Source organism: Corticium candelabrum, chromosome 2 (assembly GCF_963422355.1).
Source record: "Corticium candelabrum chromosome 2, ooCorCand1.1, whole genome shotgun sequence".
NCBI lineage: Eukaryota > Metazoa > Porifera > Homoscleromorpha > Homosclerophorida > Plakinidae > Corticium > Corticium candelabrum.
Window position 1 is genome coordinate 2,060,289 of NC_085086.1, and position 22,207 is coordinate 2,082,495.

General features: G+C 44.0%; 2 protein-coding genes and 1 long non-coding RNA gene across 9 annotated transcripts; all 3 read left to right on the forward strand.

Moving 5' to 3' along the window:
* Positions 1-683: 683 nt before the first annotated feature.
* LOC134198202 (probable serine/threonine-protein kinase DDB_G0281745) lies at positions 684-8,594 on the forward strand. The gene is made up of 8 exons (XM_062667547.1): positions 684-1,025; positions 2,992-3,066; positions 4,761-4,806; positions 5,654-5,721; positions 5,852-6,023; positions 6,087-6,353; positions 6,956-7,278; positions 7,786-8,594. The coding sequence occupies exons 1-8, from the start codon at positions 780-782 to the stop codon at positions 8,251-8,253; spliced, it is 1,665 nt and encodes a 554-aa protein (XP_062523531.1). The 5' UTR covers positions 684-779; the 3' UTR covers positions 8,254-8,594.
* Positions 8,595-9,246: 652 nt separating this feature from the next.
* LOC134176203 (uncharacterized) lies at positions 9,247-21,978 on the forward strand. 7 transcript variants are annotated; one of them, XR_009969271.1, is made up of 7 exons: positions 9,247-9,314; positions 9,378-9,458; positions 14,144-14,204; positions 14,268-14,322; positions 14,387-14,536; positions 14,597-14,705; positions 21,666-21,978. It is a non-coding gene; the product is annotated as an uncharacterized LOC134176203 (long non-coding RNA). The 7 variants fall into 7 exon arrangements; XR_009969269.1 differs by having other exon boundaries at positions 9,284-9,458; XR_009969270.1 differs by having other exon boundaries at positions 9,284-9,458; positions 14,291-14,322.
* On the forward strand, positions 10,119-10,894 carry LOC134176190 (uncharacterized). The gene is made up of 2 exons (XM_062642875.1): positions 10,119-10,645; positions 10,703-10,894. Exons 1-2 carry the CDS (start codon positions 10,151-10,153, stop codon positions 10,796-10,798), a joined length of 591 nt encoding a protein of 196 aa, XP_062498859.1. The 5' UTR covers positions 10,119-10,150; the 3' UTR covers positions 10,799-10,894.
* Positions 21,979-22,207: the final 229 nt, after the last annotated feature.

The following is a 22,207-nucleotide window of genomic DNA, read 5'->3' on the forward strand; positions in this document are numbered from 1 at the left end:
ATCTGTCTGTCAGTGTGTGTGTCTGCCTGTTTGTCAGTCAGTGAGTCTGTCTATCTGTCAGTCTGTTTGTTTGTCTGTGTGTCGGTCTGTTTGTCTGTCAGTTTGTCTATCTTTCTGTCTGTCTGTCACTGTGTCTGTCTGTCAATGTGTCTGTTTGTCTGTTTGTCTGTCAGTGTGTCTGTCTATCTCTCAGTGTATTTGTCGGTCTGTCTATAAGTGTGTCTGTCTATCTCTCGGTGTATTTGTCGGTCTGTCTATCAGTGTGTCTGTGTGTTTGTTTGTCTGTCCGTTTGTCTGTCAGTATGTCTATCTGTCTGTCAGTGTGTCTGTCCGTCTGTCTGTCTGTCTTTGTCTGTTTGTCTGTATTTATGTCTTTCTGTTTGTCTGTATGTCTGTCAATACATTTATTTCTTATACAAGAGGTTATGCTAAAAACAAATAAGTTCTGATTAACCTAAAATATTCTATACTGTCTGTCTGTTTGTCTGTTTGTGTGTGTCTGTCTGTCTGATTGCTTTCTTATTATAATTTTCTGTTATTGTAGTATGGACGGACAGCATTGCATTGGGCTGCTCTCCACAATCACTCCAAAGTTGTTCGTATTCTGTCAGTCATTCGCTGCCAGTCTCTCCAATAATTATCAAACAATTGTGACCCATAATCTCGTCCAACAAGCTCTTTCTAGCTGAAAATATTGGAAGATTTCGCCTCTGCGACTGCATGAGAGCGCTCTTTCAAACACCTACGGGACTTTACAAAAGGACCCGGATGTTAGTAGAATGGATAAGGAAGTGACGTTGCAAGAATTTCTCGCTACGCCTGGCGTTGACTTGGGCGCATTTCAGGCTAAGCTGATAGGTATTGGAGTGAAGAGAGTGCAATACCTAGAACATACCACAGACGAAGATTTGGTTGGAATTGGCTTGACGAGCATCGAACTGCGCAGACTCAAAAGATCTTATGAAGAATACAAAAAGGAAACGAAAAAGAAGAAAGACGGACCTAAAAAGATAATTTTCAAAATGGTATGAAAATAAGATTGATAGTGAAGTAGATAAGTGCGAGATAGTTTCGTAGATACGTCACGTGCAATCTTTGTTGCCAGGTCCCGGATGTCCTGAATGAATTCGAATTTTGCTCTTCGCGCTTTTTTCAATAGAAATCGACACACTGCCCATGTAGCGGTTACTGCAGAAAACGTGTAGGTTGGATTTGGTGCCAATGCAATCAGAATTTAGAGAGAAACGAAAGCGCTAGAAGAGTAAGTTTCGTCGGCAAGAGATATTCGATTGCTTGAAGCTTTGCGAAGGACGACGTTGCATAAAGTCTACACAGGACTGGTGTGGGCGTGTGTTCTAATGAACTGGAATGTATAGCGTTTGCGTCATCGAGAAATTTTACGCGGGGTCGACCCCTTGAGAGGGGCCCTTGTACATATTTTTTACGCAAACCTTCCCTTGTGCGTTCCGAGTGCGCGTTCGGATTTCGGTTGCGAACGGATAAAAGACGTGGCCGCCAAACACGAACACCCACACACACACACAGACAATTTGAGCTTTAGATATTAGATCATTGTATTGTAAATTTTGGTGTGCATGGTGTTAGCACAGCTTTAGCTACTAGTCAGGGTTCTAGGCAGGCATGCTAAGGTGTAGCGGCTCGCTATGTCTTCAGAACTGCTCTCTACGCCTTCCACATATGTCTACGCGTTCAGAGCTGACCGCTTTACCTTCAATACTGGCTACACATGTAGTAGGTACCATACACTACGCCTGCATCTACACTTCCAATATAAATTAATCTATACCAACAAATTATTAATAAATAATAAATAAATAATTTGCATACAGTTAATTAGCCTCCAACTTACAGACCAGAGAGTGCTGGAACTCTAGTCTGGACCACAACGCTACTAAAATAATTTCGGAAGTACTTATGAAAAGTGATGCTAAATGGTAGTCTAACAGCGCAGGATTGTTTTACCTAGATCAACATATCATTTGTAAATGCCATTAGATCTCTCAAACGAAGAAGAAACGTCTGCGGTGTTTGCGGTGATATCTTGGTAGACGGCATGAAACCACGACTCTTTGATTCTTTGGCAGACTGCTAGCTACTCTAACTGCTCGACTAGCAAGACTACCACTCCACCAGTTGTCAAAGGTGATGGTCTAGCGACGCTGCTGTGCATGTCCTCTCACTGCAGTCTTGAAAAGATTGAAGAACTGAAAAGTGAAACTAAAACTAAGATGTGTGCGTGCACCAGAGTTTTCATCACGGCTCTATTTATAGAAATTTATTTATAGAAATTAATTGTTTGTAAATTATTTATATTTTATTTATTTAATATTATTTATTAATAATATATTTATATAACTAATTGTATGCAAGTCATTTATTTATTATTTATGAATAATTTATTGATGTAAATTAATTATTTGCAAATTATTTATTTATTTATTTGTTATTTATTTATAATTGTTTTTATTATTTTTATTGCATCTACGCATGCTAAGGTACGCGTCTACCCGTACACTGGCTACAGATGTATTAGCTACTGTACACTACACCTGCACATGTACAGTTATATCTTTAGCATTGTATTGGTAATGAGAAACAGTTTAATTAATTTAAGAATGTAATAGATACGTCACTATCAGTCTGCCACTCAGTGTGATTTGTAGAGGCAACTCTCCCAAACCATTTTATTAGAAATTTGCACAGACAGTATATGTCACGCCCACATTCTACATTCTAGACTTATGTGCCACGCCCATACTGTTACGCCTTCCAAAACTCCTGTCTATAACCCTGCTAGTTTATATAGAATTTTATTTATTTTGTTTGATCTACAGTCAGTACCCCCGCATGTGACAAGAAACCTATAAGTATAAACTGGTGTATTATACATCTAATTTTATTATCATGTATTTTGATGTGTTTAATATTAGAAGATGTTAATCATACTTGGATGTTGTGTGTGTTTGACAGGAAGGAAGAACTGCACTTCAAGTGGCTGAGAAATACAATAAGACAGATGCTGCAGATGCAATCAAGACCTTCACTGTAAACTGTGTGTTTGTGTGTGTGTGTGTGTGTGTGTGTGTGTGTGTGTGTGTGTGTGTGTGTGTGTGTGTGTGTGTGGGTTTGTGGTGTGTGAGTGTGGGTTTGTGGTGTGTGAGAGAAGAAACACCTGGGACCTTTGGTCATGAGCTCAAGTACAGGAAGGGCACAGGGGTAATTCCTTAGGCAAGGATCTCACCCACAATTTCCTCTCTCATCTCAGGAGTATGAACGAGTACCTGATCATTGACTGAGACTGGGCAAGCTTGCTGGTTTGGCAGAACGACACGCAGCAGATGTGTACATGTGGGCATGAAGTTTAGTCCTGAGGCTGCACCAAAGTCAGTGCCTTTGGATGCTCCGGTCAACCATCTACAGGCACATCGGCACATTCCAAACTCTGAGAAGCACTAGAGGCCCCACCTAGAAATAGACTGGGGTGCTATCTTCACTACTGTAATGAAGGGCATATCCATTTGTCCATTTGTGTGTGTGTGTGTGTGTGTGTGTGTGTGTGTGTGTGTGTGTGTGTGTGTTTGTGTGTGTGTGTGTGTGTGTGTGTGTGTGTGTGTGTGTGTGTTTGTGTGTGTGTGTGTGCTGTAGCTGAATTGGTTAGAGAGTGTATTTGGAGAATGAAAACATCTGGGACCTTGCAGGGTTGCAGGTTCAAGTCACAGTCATGGCGAGTTATGGCATAATTTCCTTAAGCAAGAAACTTACACACAATTGCTGCTCTCGACTCAGGAGTATATAAATGAGTACCTGGTCATTGACTGAGGTGGACATGACTGCTGGCTTGGCAGCTACATCATGCAGCAGACGGGTACTTGTGGGCCTTGGTGTCCAGTCCCAAACCTGCGCCATAGTCAGTGCCCCTGGATGAGTCTGGCCAAGTTCAAGGTGGATTGTAGCGCTGGCCTTAAGCCTTTACGTAGCGCATGGAGGCCTTGTTTCTAGAGGCAGGGGGAGCTATCTTCGCAACTGATCTCAAGGTTGACGTTATTCGTGAATGACGCGGAGGGCTTGACATTTGTCCGTGTGTGTGTGTGTGTGTGTGTGTGTGTGTGTGTGTGTGTGTGTGTGTGTGTGTGTGTGTGTGTGTGTGTGTGTGTGTGTGTGTGTGTGTGTGTGTGTATTGTGCGATAACTCAGTTGGTTAGAGAGTCATCTTATGGAGTGTTGACATCCGGGCCCTTGAACGGTTGCAAGTTCAAGTCACAGTGATTACGAGCTATGGCTTAATTTCCTTAGGCAAGAAACTAACACACATTTGCTTTTCTCGATTCAGGAATATAAATGTGTACCTGGTCACTGACTGGGGTCGTAAGAGGCCATTGGCTGTGTCGTGACATCAGCCACTGGGGTCCTGGTGAGACTTTGTGTGCTTACACTGCAGTTGGCTCACAAGTCTGTGTTCCTGCCAGTGCATTGTCTGTCTCCAGGAGTTTGCTAGCACAGACCCAGAGATCCCTGATTAGCGTGCAGGGCCAGCTTAGCAGCTTGGGGTGTGACCTCTGGGAGGCAGTTCCTTACATTTAGGATTTGTGTGTGTGTGTGTGTGTGTGTGTGTGTGTGTGTGTGTGTGTGTGTGTGTGTGTGTGTGTGTGTGTGTGTGTGTGTGTGTGTGTGTGTGTGTGTGTTGATATGTTTACCTGTATGTATATTTATTTTAATTTTAATGTTATACTGTTTGTGCAGGTGAGTTCCCCAACGGCATCTTCAGCATCAGTTGTACCTAACAGCAGTAAGTCATAATGTAAACAATGATATAGAGTTTACAGTATGCTCTCTAGAGCTTGTCATGCAGGCATTTTACTGGTTAATGAAAGTGAAAATCCTCCCATCACGTGCAGAAAGCAGTCTGGAATACCGAGGCTACTGTTCTAAGCCACTTGTTTCAGCAGCATGCGCGGCACCAAATCCTAGTACATTACTATAGTCTTCCTCACTCATGCAATTATTTGAAATTGATAGCTAATTATCTGATTTTGGCAAGCAGATATATATTTGATTGATGTATGCAAATATTTGTGTACGACTGTATAATTACCTGAATACATCTAATGTGTTGTATGTAGATAATCATTACAGTAAATGTGGAGATGATAGACTGTAATAGAGATCTAAATACATGTACGTTACGAGAAATCTGTGTATTCTCTCGTGTCTTTGATTCTAGTTTGAGTATTCAGCTGTACACTTTGTCTAGCCATTGCATGGTGTAGCTATAGTAACAACATTTCACTTTGCATTGATGATCAGCAACTATGACTCACAATGTGCAATATAACGGTTTGTCATTGGTCACTGACCAGCTAACTGCTGTTCATGACCAACCACAATTATTCTTTGATCGGACATACCTACATGACTGTTCAAGGCATAATAATATTATTGCATGGATGGTATTGGTAGGGAATCAATGAGCAACCCAAAAGTCCAGACGACTAATGGAAGTTGATGATCTCCAGATATGTGAATACAAAATGACGTTTTAGAGCAAATATCATATTTATTACCCCAAGCACCGTTTATTGCATGAGCTGCAGTTGAATTGATAATTAATTTTACATTTGGTTTTGTGTTTGAAGGTCGTACAAGATCAACAGCAACAGCATCAAATGTTCATCTCTCTACACCAGTGACACAAACAATGAGGGTCGGTTAATTACTTTTGTATTGATGTTTGGTACTTGATTCTAAGATTATTGTGTTGGTGTGTCATTTTGTGGGATTTCGTACAGTTTGTTGTATACATCGATAGTAAGAATTTCTGTTGTTTTACGTAGACCACTACACCTACACAACAACCTCCAAGACAAGTGGCTGGTAAAGGAGATGAACAGTTAGTAGAGCAGCTGATACAACAAATAGAACAACTGAGAAATGAAGGTTCAGCAAAAGATAGAGAAATTGCTGAAATGAGAAAACAAAATGCAGACCTACAGACGGCAATGAGAGGTGAGAGACAGCAAACAGTAAATACACATCAGCAAATTGTTGAAGTGAGACAATGTATTGTAGATCTACAACGTGCATTGAGAGATGAGCAAGTACAAAGAGAACATGCAGTTGATAGAGAAAGGAGAGACAAACAACGATTAGAACGAGAGAAGGACAATCTTCAACAGCAACTAAATCGAGAGCAAAGAGAAAAGGCCAACATTTTAGAGCTGCTGGCAGAATCTGATGCTGCAATTGAACGTTACAAGAAAGAAAATGAAGTTTTCAATATTCTTTCCCATGACATTCAATTGACTGGCACAGAACTAGGACGTGGAGCATATGGAGGTGAGATACTGTATGCCATTTGATCACAAGGTTGTCTCTTTATTTATTCTAAACAGCTTTTATGTTGACCAACTGGTTGTTGTTAATAAAAACCTAATATTTACATCTCACTTTACCACTAGATGTCTGTAAGCTATTACCTTGTTCACTCGTGTGTACAAAACATTGAGTTATAGAGTGTATGTTTGGTTCTCCCTAGCTAACTGAAGTGTATCTCACTTTTGCTCACTTTCACAGAAGTGAGGGATGCAATAACTCTAATTAAACAGATGTGGTTTCCTGGCTTTATAACAATCATTTGAAGAGGGTCTGAAAGCATTTGAAAGACTAGTCTCTGCTTTTTGTTTGCCTCACACAATTTTTATTTTTATTGGGTAACTGAGCATGCATACCCATCTTTCTAGGCTGGCACGTATAGAATGACATGACACAACTGGGTAAGGTCAGCTTGTGCTGGCTTATCAATGAAGTTGGAACAGGTTGCACCACTAAGTAAACTGCAAACTAAATACCTGACACTTTCAAATAGAACTTACCAACACTCTCTTGGGTAGAACTGATGGTGAGAAGGAATTAAATTAAGAAACTTTATTGTGATTTAGTTGTTTCTGTTGGATATTGGCGTGGCTGTCCTGTTGCTGTCAAACTGTTGTATGATCATTTGGCTGCTGTTCAACGCAACATTCATCTTGTTCAACAAGAAGCATCTGTAGCATGGAAGATACATCATCCAAACATTGCTGCTGTTTGTGGTGTCACTCTGGAGTTAGAAGAGAAGAAGGCATGGATTGTCATGGAATTACATAGCGGCTCCATGTCTGGTGTGATTGATGCATGTCAAGGAGATGTTGCACCTCTCACTTTACGAGAAAAAGTGGACATGACACATGATTCTTTGTGTGGACTGGAATACATTCACTCAATGGTAATAACATTAAATGTAATGAGAAGAGATTGATCGCATATCATCTCACTCACTTAAATACTTGACGACATCTAAGAAATTTCAATCTTATTTAGTATTTGATTGCTGCAGTACCAAAGACAGGCAGGCAAACAGACAGACAGACAGACAAACAGACATACATACACAGACACCCGTGTAATTTAACAACCACAATTTTGACTATAATAGTTCTATTTTATGAAGACTAGTTTATTGACTAACAAAAGGGAGAGTACAGACTGTCGGGTAATTAAAGAAGGAAGGAGGAAGGTAAGGTTACAAGAATAACAAGGAGACTATAAATTGTTGAGTTGACCAGTTGGTAATGACACCATGAGATATAATCAGTAAGACAAATTCTTAATACACACGAGATTTCAATTATGGAGAATTCACGCAGATATGAAACTGTTTAGACAAGTATATCAATACATAGATAAAATTTATTTTAATTGATTGTTTTTATTACTGTTTGTGTCATCATAGCAACCTGTGGAGATTCTGCATGGTGACATCTGTCCAAGGAACATCCTGGTTACAGCAACAATGAGAGCCAAACTGGGTGATCTAGGAGCTGCTCGTTTTCAAGATGCTTCACTTTCAGTTGGTCTGCTCAGTCCACAATACACACCTCCTGAGAGATTTGATGTTCCAACTTCACCTAAATGCAGCAAAACCGACGTGTACAGTATGGGAGTGACCATAGGTGAGCTCTTCACTGCTGTTCCTCCAGATCGACAAAAAAGAAGAGATCAAGTGTTACTCATCCGTCAGCTAAATGTTCGTTCCTTATGTAAGCACTTGATGAGAGATGATCCTGCCACACGACCAACAGCAACAGAAGCCCGTCATATTATTAGTCGTATTCGTGATACAGACGAGTATAAAGCATGTCCTCCTAAACGAATGGTAAAGGGCAAGATGGATGGAATGGCTGATGTCACTCTCGTTTAGTCAATTTGGTGAAGTTGACATTTGATTGAAGCATGTGTTTGTTACTTGACACCATTTATATGTTGTTACAAGGTATTCACTTAGCAATAGTAATATCTTTAGCTTTGAAGGATCACATTGTATTTTGTTATCTCATTGATGAGACATTCTAGAACTAGCGTGTTTTACTGTTTGAACTTTGACATTGTTATTCAGTCTTTGTAGGTTTGATGTGTATCACGTAGTCACGTAACATTATATGCTTACATTTGATATTATACTTACTACTTACCACAGTAGTAGATATAGTCACTTTAGTAAAACTACTTGAGCATCAAGTGTGTTTGTTGCACTTGTGTATAGATTGACAACAATAGATAGACAGCGATGTTCAACACCAAACGATAACAGAATTTTTGTTGTTAATTGCCATTATTTACTGTTGATGCAAGTCATATGACGTCATTACTTATCAGAGTCTCTGATCTAATTTCTATCATTTCCTAGTCTCTGTCACTCGTTCTCTGCCAAATAGCTGCAGCCAGGCCTAGCTGCTACGCTAGTGTCATTGTGCTACTGGATAGCAACTAGGTAGAGTGGGTTACGTCAGCATCCGTCGTAACGTTGCTGCTGTAGAACTTGAAAACTGATCGCACCTATTCTCGCTCACAGAGTATCATATCTCGGTCAGTGCTTGCCATCTCGTTTCTACAACTCCGTTTGAGACGCAAGTCATCTCTGTCGATAGGCTCATTCTATGACTTCCTTTCGCCAAATTGTTGGTTTTGTCTTGTCGACCTCTACTCTCGCAGACAACGAAGAAGACGGATGACTGACGGGACATAATCTCTGTCACCTGATCTCGAGTGATTTTCTCTCTTCAGACGCAGATCTGAGGCGTTCGTTTTGGCTAATGTTATAGTCATCACCGCTGGCTACTAGACGTATGGGGTGATGGTAGTGCTCATCGTACTGTTGCTACGGCAGAACGTGAAATGTGAGAGACAATAGCCCATCTCTGTCAGTCGCTTTCATCTCGTTTCTGCAAGACGAATTGAGACGTTAGTCATGTCTGTTGAAAGGTTTGCTTTGTATGTTTATGCCACTGAAAAGCCAGTTTTGTCTCTTCGGTTTTTCTGTTGCAGGGCGGTGAGAAAGGTGATCGACCTACGGGACATAATCTCGGTCACAGTATGAGCGCACTTGTTGGGTTCTACAGCTTTCAGGTAAGTGGTCTTACCTTCATTGGGCATTGTACATACGGTCACAGTCGACTAAGGCTGATTGAAAATATTTTGTAGTGAATTTGTCTAACTCTAGCAGATTCTAGTAATTAGACTGTGTTGGCAAACGTTAGTTGTTCTGTCTAAATTATGTTTTTGAATAATAATTAAGATAACCTTTATTTAGTACATCTGGTTTAGTGCTAATTAGCAAATTTTGTGAGTGATAGATTATCATGATGGATCGAGTTCTACATTGAATGCATTCTGGCACAAGTTGCAACTGTGAAAGAGATGCAGGGATGAAGATGGAAAAGCAGATATTGTAAAGTTTAATTAAAGACGTACAACTGGAGAAGAGAATGGCCATCCAGCTTTAGAAAAATGCAAGAATGTTCATCCAGAAACGGAGACTTCCAGTTTGGTACAATTCTATATTTTCAAGCAACATCTCTGACTTATAAACTAGTTTTTGTTGAACAGAGACATTTTTGTTTCTTTACTTTTTACTCGGTTTGCTTAAAATTTTGTTTCATTTAGCAGTTAGACAGTGTGAAGTTTACTTAGCTTTGTCTGCATGCATCCAATTGTATCTAATTTTATTTATGAAAATATATGACAGACAGACAGACAGATCAAGAAAGCTTGCAATTTCCCCTGGATTGTTCCGCCTGGCAGCTTTATTGAGGTTGGGTATGCGTTTGCCATTGCCTCTGTCAGCAACCTTATGTGATTGCGGCACAGCCTTAGATCCTGAAGGATATCATCTGATTACTTGTAAGACAGGTGGGGGACCAGTTTGGTCTCATAATTCAATAGTCTCTGCTTGGTCCGAGTGTTTGAAACACGTGTCTCTTCCCCATACCGTTGAGCCAAGAGACTGTTACAGCAGCTCTCAGTCCAGACCCGATATTGCTGTTTATAATGCAACCGACTTTAACGTTGAGCTCGACATTTCCTTAGCCCACCCATGGAGCACCGACATAATTTCAGTCGCAGCTACAACTGATGGATCTGCTGCTTCAAAAAGGGAGGGAAAGAAGAGAGAGAAGTACAGCAGAGAGACTCACACTAGTGGGGGTTCTCCATGCCTAATTCCACTGGTGTTTGAGCATTATGGCCGCTGGGGAAATGCAGGAGAAAAGTTTCTCCATCAAATCTCTCTGCGATCACGAGATGATGACGGCAAGGTGAACTCCAGTGAGTTCAAGACTTATTGGAGACGATTAATGTCCATTACTTTACAGCGGTGTAACAGTATGGTTTTGGCGAAGAAGATTGACAGAATAGTGTGTAGAAATGACTCCGTAGCTGGTTTTTACAGTTACCAGAGTGTACGTTAAGCTTTCATTTCATGACCCTTTGGGTCATTTTTCTTGGACTCATAGATAGTGATTTAGCGTTGACTGTAATAGCGTTGATGTTTACCAATAGATGTTTTTGACAGACAGACAAACAGACAGACAGACAGACACATAGACAGACAGACACATAGACAGACAGACAAACAGACAACTAGACAGACAGAAAGAGAGACAGACTTCAGATGGACGGACAGGCAAACAGTCACACTGACAGACAGACAGGCAGACAAGACAGACAGACAGACAAACAGACTGACGCACTGACACACAGATAGACAGACAGACAGATCATGCTGACTGGTTTAGCAGGCAGGCAGGTAAGCATGCATGCAGACAAACGGACAGGCAGACATAGTACAGTGCTGGAACTAGTACTGGCCAGTTATGGGGCTAAATTGACCAGACAAATCTGATTTGTCCTGCTAGTGACAAAGTTTGTTCAGCTACAACTGTTTTTCTTCATTCTTACTTAACCTTCATTCATTCATTAACCATAAATATGAACGGCACTAAAGTGCAAACCCTTCGCTTGACTATTGCTTTCTATTGTAGTTGAGATTCGCCCTACTTCTTACTTGTGTGTCAGTAACTGTTCTGTTACTAATTAGACGGATTCTAAGTGCATTTACCGTTTAGCAGCTCATTAGAGTCATATCAAATCATCTGGGTGTTACTGACTGAAACCAGCTGTGTTGTGCTGTTGATCATAGCAACGGTACACGAACGTGATTCCCTTGACAGCAGGAGGGTATCAGCACATACCAGCGTACAAACGATATGTACCCGTTGTATCGACCAATCAGGGTTGTCAAAAACCACGTGACATGATACAACACCTGATAACATACCACCGCATTGAACAGTTAGGTGACCTTGCTAATTGGCTACTTCGTCGATTAGCAGCATTGTTTTTATAAAGTCATACCTACTTAATGAGTTAAGAACCTTAATTAACGGCAATTGTACGCAAGCACGAGCTCACTAAGCCCGGCCCACTATGGAAGACGTGGCACAACCTGACCATTGTGATGAAGGTAAATGCCAAGTAGCGCCCCGTCTTGCATGAAAGACGTCCGGCTAATTTGACCAAACAAATCATGTTTGTCCAGCTAAATACAAATTTTGTTCGGCAAACAGCCAATTGCTGAACGCTATTTCTAGCTTTGTCTAAGTATGTGTTGTGTAGCCATACTACTGACCTCTTGCTGTATAACTTCCTTCAATTTACCAACATGGTATAGATTTGCAAAGTCACACTGCATGATCTGTTTGTGTTCAGATATTGATTAGTGATATTCTACAGTAGCTAGACAGCAGAGAGTTTTTAAAATTATTTGTAGATATTTTGAAGGATTAGTGGCAATGGTAATTAGATCTTTAACTATTTTTGTTGACTTAGTTCTTCTATTTGTCTATTTTCAGTTTGTCTTTGTGTTTCTCTATTTTCTCGTTCATATATTTATCAGCTGGAAACAATTTGTAAATGTTTTTTTTTATTTCCACATCATCGTCTCAACAAGCTGCTGAAGAAAGACATGAAGGCGAGTCATATTGCTTGTCGAGGAGGAAAGGTGACCAACACATGCTGCTGTGTACAGTTTTATGTTTTCTAATGTTTCTTGCTTTGCTCTTCCATGTATGCCAGGTAATCAAGTTGCACCTGTGCTGTGATGTCATCATTAGAGTAAGATGCTAAGTGTTTTGGTTTAGCAACAGAAATTCTGCCATAAGTCACGCTACTGTTGATATGCATTATGTGCTGTGTGGGCAGACAGATGAGCAGAAAGAAGAGACAGACTGATAGTTTGGTAAACAGATGAAAGGCACAGACACACAACATGAGATGAGAAGATAGGCAGACGAGTGGAGACTTACAGTTAAGCATAAACTGGCAGTCAATGTAGAGTGAGTAAACTAAAGACATAAATATAGGATGAGAGACATGGGGACAAAGAGATAAAGGCTGTAAAGGCAGTTAGACAGTCACAAACACAGACATTGATACCGAGAAAGCCATTAGAAAGTTGCCTTGGTCTGCTATATTGTCATGATTTGAAGACCTAGGCTAGAACATCAGTCAGTTGTAAAATTTAACTCATTAAATGATAACTTGACGAACTATTTTTTAGCCCTAGCTGCTTATTGTTATTGATAGACATGGGGACAAAGTTGCAAAACCTATAATAGCAATTAGATAGTCACTAACACAGACTGACAGAGAGGAGGATGGACACACACACACACACACACACACACACACACACACACACACACACACACACACACACACACACACACACACACACACACACACACACACACACACACACACACACACACACACACACACACACAAACAGTAGGGACGTAGAGTGACATGGACTACACCAGGCTATAGCCACATCATTTGTAGGCGTGGTCATAAAATTGTGGACTGTAAATATGTGTGAGGAAGAAAGGTTTATATAGTATATACACCACCATTTTTTTGGTGTGAATCTGCCACTGATTCTACCGTATCAGTCAAATAGAAGTCTATAAGAGTGGGTGTGCTTATGAAAAGTGGGCGTGTCCATAGCATAGTGAGGTTTAGCCCTTCCCCATTTCTGGAAGTCATGCTAAGCCCCTGCACGCGCGCGCGCGCACACACACACACACACACACACACACACACACACACACACACACACACACACACACACACATACACACACACACACACACACACACACACATGAACACACACACACACACACACACACACACACACACACACACACACACACACACACACACACACACACACACACACACACACACACACACACATGAACACACACACACACACACTGATCGACAAAGACAGACAGACAGGCAGACAGACAGACAAGAATGCAAACAGTCACACGAACAGATCGGTTAGTACACAGAGACAGGCAAGCTAACTTTCAGATATAGGGATAGTGAGACAGACAGACATACGCAAAGATATACAAGCTTATAATGTATGTTGTTAGAGACTCTGTAACAGGCGTGTAGATGGACAGAAATATGGCGCACGTGGACAGACACATTGACAGACACAATAACTTGCACATAGAATATAGAACATGATTTGAAATGCAATCATTAACATTTAGTTGTTTAGAAAGCAGATTTTAGACAGACAACTATATATCCATCTGTTACCAGTTCTCCAGAATTTACAATTTTACAACAGAAAATAATTAGCAAACAACTATTATACAAGTGGATGCACATTTCTGTTTGAATGTTTTTTACAAATTTAATTTATTGGTTTTACTGTATGTGGTTGCATTATAGAAATTCTCTTGTGGAAGTGGTGGAGAAGGCAACGACATCACAATCTCATTCACTACATCCAGTTAAGCAACGTAGTTATATGAAGTAGTGCAGTACAATATGAACGTCTATTTGTGATAACTAGCTGTCTCTTGTGTATATATTCAGATCTATCCGTTTCTATGCCATCAATGAGACAAGTAAGACACATGGTCAACATCAAATACAGAAGTTTAGGTATAGACTTGTTATTTGGTTGTCTAGCGTGCCATCTTTGTTGCAGCAATTGAAGAAAATTCAGAAGAGTCACCAGACAGAACAGTCACACAAACGTCTGTCACAAGCAATACAATCGATAAGCTCTGACATTCCTGCATGGAATGGCTACAGAATCGAAAGCAAAGAAACAAACTTGTTAGATGATTATCTGAGTTTCTGTTGTTGTTTGTATATTGAATGTTAATTTTTGTGTAGCAACAGGAGGAGATATGCCTGATTGAGTGAAGAAATTTGAAATGGAACATTCAGTTGTACGTGGTTTAGGAAGATGGAGTGAGATAGAAAGATAAAGTCGGATAGAAAGGTAATGACATTTTATAATGTATACCAGTACTGTATATAGATGGATCAACTGCATTAGAGTGATGTGGCAGTTAGTGATTATTTACACACACACACACACACACACACACACACACACACACACACACACACACACACACACACACACACACACACACACACACACACACACACACACACACACACACACACACACACACACACACAGACACACACACACACACACACACACACACACACACACACACACCCACACACACACACACACACACACACACACACACACACACACACACACACACACACACACTCCACGCGACACACACTAAGACGACACAGACATACACTATACAGACATACACGGTGCAGACACACATGGTGCAGACACACACGGCGCAGACACACACGGCACGGACACATGGCACAGACACACACGGCACGGACACAATGGCACAGACATACACGGCACAGACACACTCGGCACAGACACACACGACACAGACACACACAGCACAGACACACACCACACAGACACACACAACACAGACACACACGGCACAGACACACACGACACAGACAAACACGGCACAGACACACACGACACAGACACACACGGCATAGACACACACAGCATAGGCACACACGGCACAGATACACACCGCACAGACACACACGACAAAGACACACACGTCACAGACACACACGGCACAGACACACACATCACAGACACACACGTCACAGACACACACGAAACAGACAAACACGGCATGGACACACATGGTAGACACACACACGACACAGACACACATGGCATGGACACACACTGCATAGACACACACGGCACAGACACACACACGACACAGACACACAGGGCACAGACACACAAGGCACAGACAGACACGGCACAGACACACACATGGCACAGACACACACATCACAGACACACACGAAACAGACAAACACGGCACGGACACACACAGCACAGACACACATGACATGACACACACGACATGGACACACATGGATCAGTCACACATGGCATCAGCATAACACACACGGCACGAACACACATGACATGGACACACACAACACAGACAGACACTGCACGGACACACACGGCACAGACACACACACGGCACAGACACACACATCACAGACACACGCGTCACAGTCACACACGAAACAGACAAACACGGCACGGACACACATGGCACGGACACAAACGACTTGACACACACCACACGGACACACATGGCTCAGTCACACACGGCATCGGCATGGACACACACTTCACGGGGACACACGACACGGACACACAACACGGACAGACACAACACGGACACACACTGCACGGACACACACGGCACGGACACACACGGCACGGACACACATGGCACAGACACATACGAAACAGACACACGCGGCATAGACACACACGGCACAGACACACACGACACAGACACACACATCACAGACACACACGTCACAGCAAAACAGACAAACATGACATGGACACACATGGCACAGACACACACACACACACAACACAGACACACACGGCACAGACACACACGGCACAGACACACACGGCACAGACACACACACGACACAGACACACACAGCACAGACACACACGACACAGACACACACAGCACAGACACACACGACACAGACACAGACGGCACAGACACACACGGCACAGCCACACACACACGATACAGACACACAGGGCACAGACACACAGTGCACAGACACACAACACAGACTCACACGACACGGACATACACGACACAGACACACATGACACAGACACACACGGCACAGACACACACGGCACAGACACAGACGACACAGACAAACACGGCACAGACTCACACACCACAGACACACATGACACAGACACACACATCACAGACACACACGGCCCAGACACACTCGGCCCAGACACATACGACAGAGACACGCACGGCACAGACACACAACACAGACTCACACGACACAGACATACACGACACAGACACACACGACACAGACAGACACGGCACAGACACACAGGGCACAGACACACACGACAAAGACACATACGACACAGACTCACACACCACAGACACACATGACACAGGCACACACGGCACAGACACACAGAAATGTCGCAGACATACACGACACAGACATACACTGCACAGACATACACGACACAGACACACGGCACAGGCACACACGGCACAGACACATACGACACAGACACACACCGCACAGACTCACACACCACAGACACACACGGCACAGACACACAGAAATGTCACAGACATACACGACACAGGCATACACGGCACAGACACACACGGCACAGAAACACACGGCACAGACACACACGGCACAGAAACACACGGCACAGACACACACGGCACAGAAACACAACACAGACACACACTGCAGACACACACGGCACAGACACACATGACACACACTGAAATGACACACACACACACACACACACACACACACACACACACACACACACACACACACACACACACACACACACACACACACACACACACACGGCAAAGACATACACTACACAGACACACACAACACAGACACACACGTCACGGACACACACGGCGCAGACTCACATGGCACAGACACACACGACACATACACACACGGCACAGACACACACGGCACAGACACACATGGCACAGACTCACACGCCACAAACACACATGACACAGACACACACGGCACAGACACACACGGCACAGACACACACGACACAGACACACACGGCACAGACACACATGGCACAGACACACACAGGACACAGACACACGCGGCACAGACACACACGGCACAGACACACAGGGCACAGACACACACGACACAGACACACCCAGCACAGACACACACGACACAGACACAGACGGCACAGACACACACGGCACAGACACACACACACGATACAGACACACAGGGCACAGACACACACGGCACAGACACACAACACAGACTCACACGACGCGGACATACACGACACAGACACACATGACACAGACACACACGGCACAGACACACACGACACAGACACACACGACACAGACAAACACGGCACAGACTCACACACCACAGACACACATGACACAGACACACACATCACAGACACACACGGCTTAGACACACACGGCCGTGACACATACGACAGAGACACACACGGCACAGACACACAACACAGACTCACACGACACAGACATACACGACACAGCCACACGACACAGACACACACGGCACAGACACACAGGGCACAGACACACACGACACAGACACACCCAGCACAGACACACACGACACAGACACAGACGGCACAGACACACACGGCACAGACACACACACACGATACAGACACACAGGGCACAGACACACACGGCACAGACACACAACACAGACTCACACGACGCGGACATACACGACACAGACACACATGACACAGACACACACGGCACAGACACACACGACACAGACACACACGACACAGACAAACACGGCACAGATTCACACACCACAGACACACATGACACAGACACACACATCACAGACACACACGGCTTAGACACACACGGCCGTGACACATACGACAGAGACACACACGGCACAGACACACAACACAGACTCACACGACACAGACATACACGACACAGGCACACGACACAGACAGACACGGCACAGACACACAGGGCACAGACACACACGACACAGACACATACGACACAGACTCACACACCACAGACACACATGACACAGGCACACACGGCACAGACACACAGAAATGTCGCAGACATACACGACACAGACATACACCACACAGACATACACGACACAGACACACGGCACAGACACACACGGCACAGACACATACGACACAGACACACACCGCACAGACTCACACACCACAGACACACATGACACAGACACACACGGCACAGACACACACGGCACAGACACACAGAAATGTCACAGACATACACGACACAGGCATACACGGCACAGACACACACGGCACAGAAACACACGGCACAGACACACACGGCACAGACACACACGGCACAGAAACACAACACAGGCACACACTGCAGACACACACGGCACAGACACACATGACACACACACACACACACACACACACACACACACACACACACACACACACACACACACACGGCACAGACATACACGACACAGACACACACAAGACAGACACACACGTCACGAACACACACACGACACAGACACACAAGGCACAAACTGACATGGCACAGACACACACGACACATACACACACGGCACAGACACACACGGCACAGACACACATGGCACAGACTCACACGCCACAGACACACATGACACAGACACACACGGCACAGACACACACGGCACAGATACACACGGCACAGACACACACGGCACAGACACACACGGCACACACAGAAATGTTACAGACATACACGACACAGACACACACGGCACAGACACACTCAGCACAGACACACACGGCACAGACACACACGGCACAGACTCACATGGCACAGACACACACGACACATACACACACGGCACAGACACACACGACACATACACACACGGAACAGACACATACGGCACAGACACACATGGCACAGACTCCCACGCCACAGACACACATGACACAGACACACACGGCACAGACACACACGGCACAGACACACACGGCACACACAGAAATGTCACAGACATACACGACACAGACACACACGGCACAGACACACTCGGCACAGAAACACTCGGCACAGACACACACACGGCACAGACACACAACTCAGACACACACCGCACAGACACACACGGCACAGACACACATGACACACACTGAAATGACACAGACGCGCACGGCACAGACATACACGACACAAACACACACAACACAGACACACACGGCACAGACATACACGGCAAAGACACAGACGGCACAGACACACACGGCACACACAGAAATGACACAGACACACACGGCACAGACACACACGCACGGCACAGACACACAACACAGACACACACCGCACAGACACACATGACACACACTGAAATGACACAGACACACACGGCACAGACATACACGACACAGACACACACGGCACAGAAACACACGCACAGACACACACCGCACAGACACACATGGCACAGACACACATGACACACACTGAAATGACAGACACACATGGCACAGACACACGCGGCACAGACGCATGCGGCACAGACACACACGGCACAGACACACATGTCACAGACTCACACGACACAGACACACATGACTCAGACACACACGGCACAGACGCACACGGCACTGACACACAGAAATGTCACAGACATACACGACACAGACATACGCGACACAGACATGCATGACACAGACTCACACGGCACAGACACACACGGCACAGAAACACACGTCACATACACACACTCGGCACAGACACACAACACAGACACACATGACACACACTGAAATGACACAGACACACACGGCACAGACACACACGGCGCAGACACACACGGCATAGACATACACGACACCGACACACACGACACAGACACATACGACACAAACACACACGGCAGAGACTCACACGGCACAGACACACAAGGCACAGAATCACACACCACAGACACACATGACACAGACACACACGGCATAGACACACACGACACAGACTCACATGGTACATACACACACGACACATACACACACGGCACAGACACACATGGCACAGACTCACACGCCACAGACACACACGGCACACACAGAAATTTCACAGACATACACGACACAGACTCACACGGCACTGACACACACACGGCACAGACACACAACACAGACACACATGACACACACTGAAATGACACAGACACACACGGCACAGACACACACGGCACAGACATACACGACACAGACACAGACGGCACAGACACACACGGCACAGGCACACACGGCACAGACACACACGACACAGACACATACGACACAAACACACACGGCAGAGACTCACACGGGACAGACACACAAGGCACAGAATCACACACCACAGACACACATGACACAGACACACACGGCACAGACACACATGGCACAGACACACAGAAATGTCACAGACATACACTACACAGACATACACGACACAGACATACACGGCGCAGACACACACGGCACAGAAACACACGGCACAGACACACACGGCACAGACACACACCGCACAGACACACACGGCACAGACACACATGACACACTCTAAAATGACATAGACACACACGGCACAGACATACACAACACAGACACACACAACACAGACGCACACGGCACAGACACACACCGCACAGACTCACATGGCACAGACACACACTACACATACACACATGGCACAGACACACACAGCACAGACACACATGGCACAGACTCACACGCCACAGACACACACGGCACACACAGAAATGTTACAGACATACACGACACAGACAAACACGGCACAGACACACACGGCACGGACACACACCTCATGACACACACGACATAGACACATACGACACGGACACACACGGCACAGACACGAATGAAAGAGACACACACGGCATGGACACACATGGCACGGACACACACGACGCATACACACAGGACACACACACACACACACACACACACACACACACACACACACACACACACACACACCTAATGCAAGCAGACAAACAATCCGCATAATACATAGCACTTACTTGTTCTGTAAATTTGTAGCTTTGTGTTTATTTTGATGAATAGATGACATGTCACTGAGTATCAAGAAAGACTATTTTCTCTAATGATTAACTAAATATTGTTTAGAGATTTTAATTATCTTTGTTATTCTATATTGATGTTTTGTTGTGTTTGTTGTAGCTCTTCATGTTCTCCGTCTATCAGTAGGAATAATAGTGACACATCAAATGGTCTTCCTCTCCTGTCATTGTGGTCACGTGATGTTACTTAACCTGTCACGTGATGTTACTCTACAGGTCACGTGGTGCTTGTAACGCTATAGATGAGAACAACCGTCTCATAGTGTGAAGACTGAATATTTAATTCTAGATACTTTTATTTGTTTAAGAGATGTTTTGTGTTATGAAATATAGAGTAGAATGTAAATAGTAGACAATGATATAGAATACTCTAAAATAGTTATGATTCACGAGTATTTCCGGGTAAGCCAGTGGAACGTTAGAAATATTGATACAAAACTTTGTTGCTAATGCGTTACATTTACAATGATGTGATATTCAATTAATCACGTGACTGGCTTGTTATCCAGGGTGTCTGTTTCAGCTTGGATAATTTGCAGCATAGTAATAAATTAATTAAAAAATTAAGTAATTTAGAATTGTATCAATGTACATCCCTAATTTTTATTTTATTTTTTGTTATTAAAAATTAAAAATTTACCA

Excerpts from the sequence above, each read along its gene's own strand:
- LOC134198202 (XM_062667547.1), top strand. The coding sequence starts at position 780 with ATGGATAAGGAAGTGACGTTGCAAGAATTTCTCGCTACGCCTGGCGTT. Across the intron at positions 4,807-5,653 it reads ATCAGTTGTACCTAACAGCA|GTCGTACAAGATCAACAGCA; the intron begins GTAAGTCATAAT and ends TTGTGTTTGAAG. Across the intron at positions 6,024-6,086 it reads CCTACAGACGGCAATGAGAG|ATCTACAACGTGCATTGAGA; the intron begins GTGAGAGACAGC and ends AATGTATTGTAG.
- LOC134176190 (XM_062642875.1), top strand. The coding sequence starts at position 10,151 with ATGCGTTTGCCATTGCCTCTGTCAGCAACCTTATGTGATTGCGGCACA. Across the intron at positions 10,646-10,702 it reads CACGAGATGATGACGGCAAG|CGGTGTAACAGTATGGTTTT; the intron begins GTGAACTCCAGT and ends ATTACTTTACAG.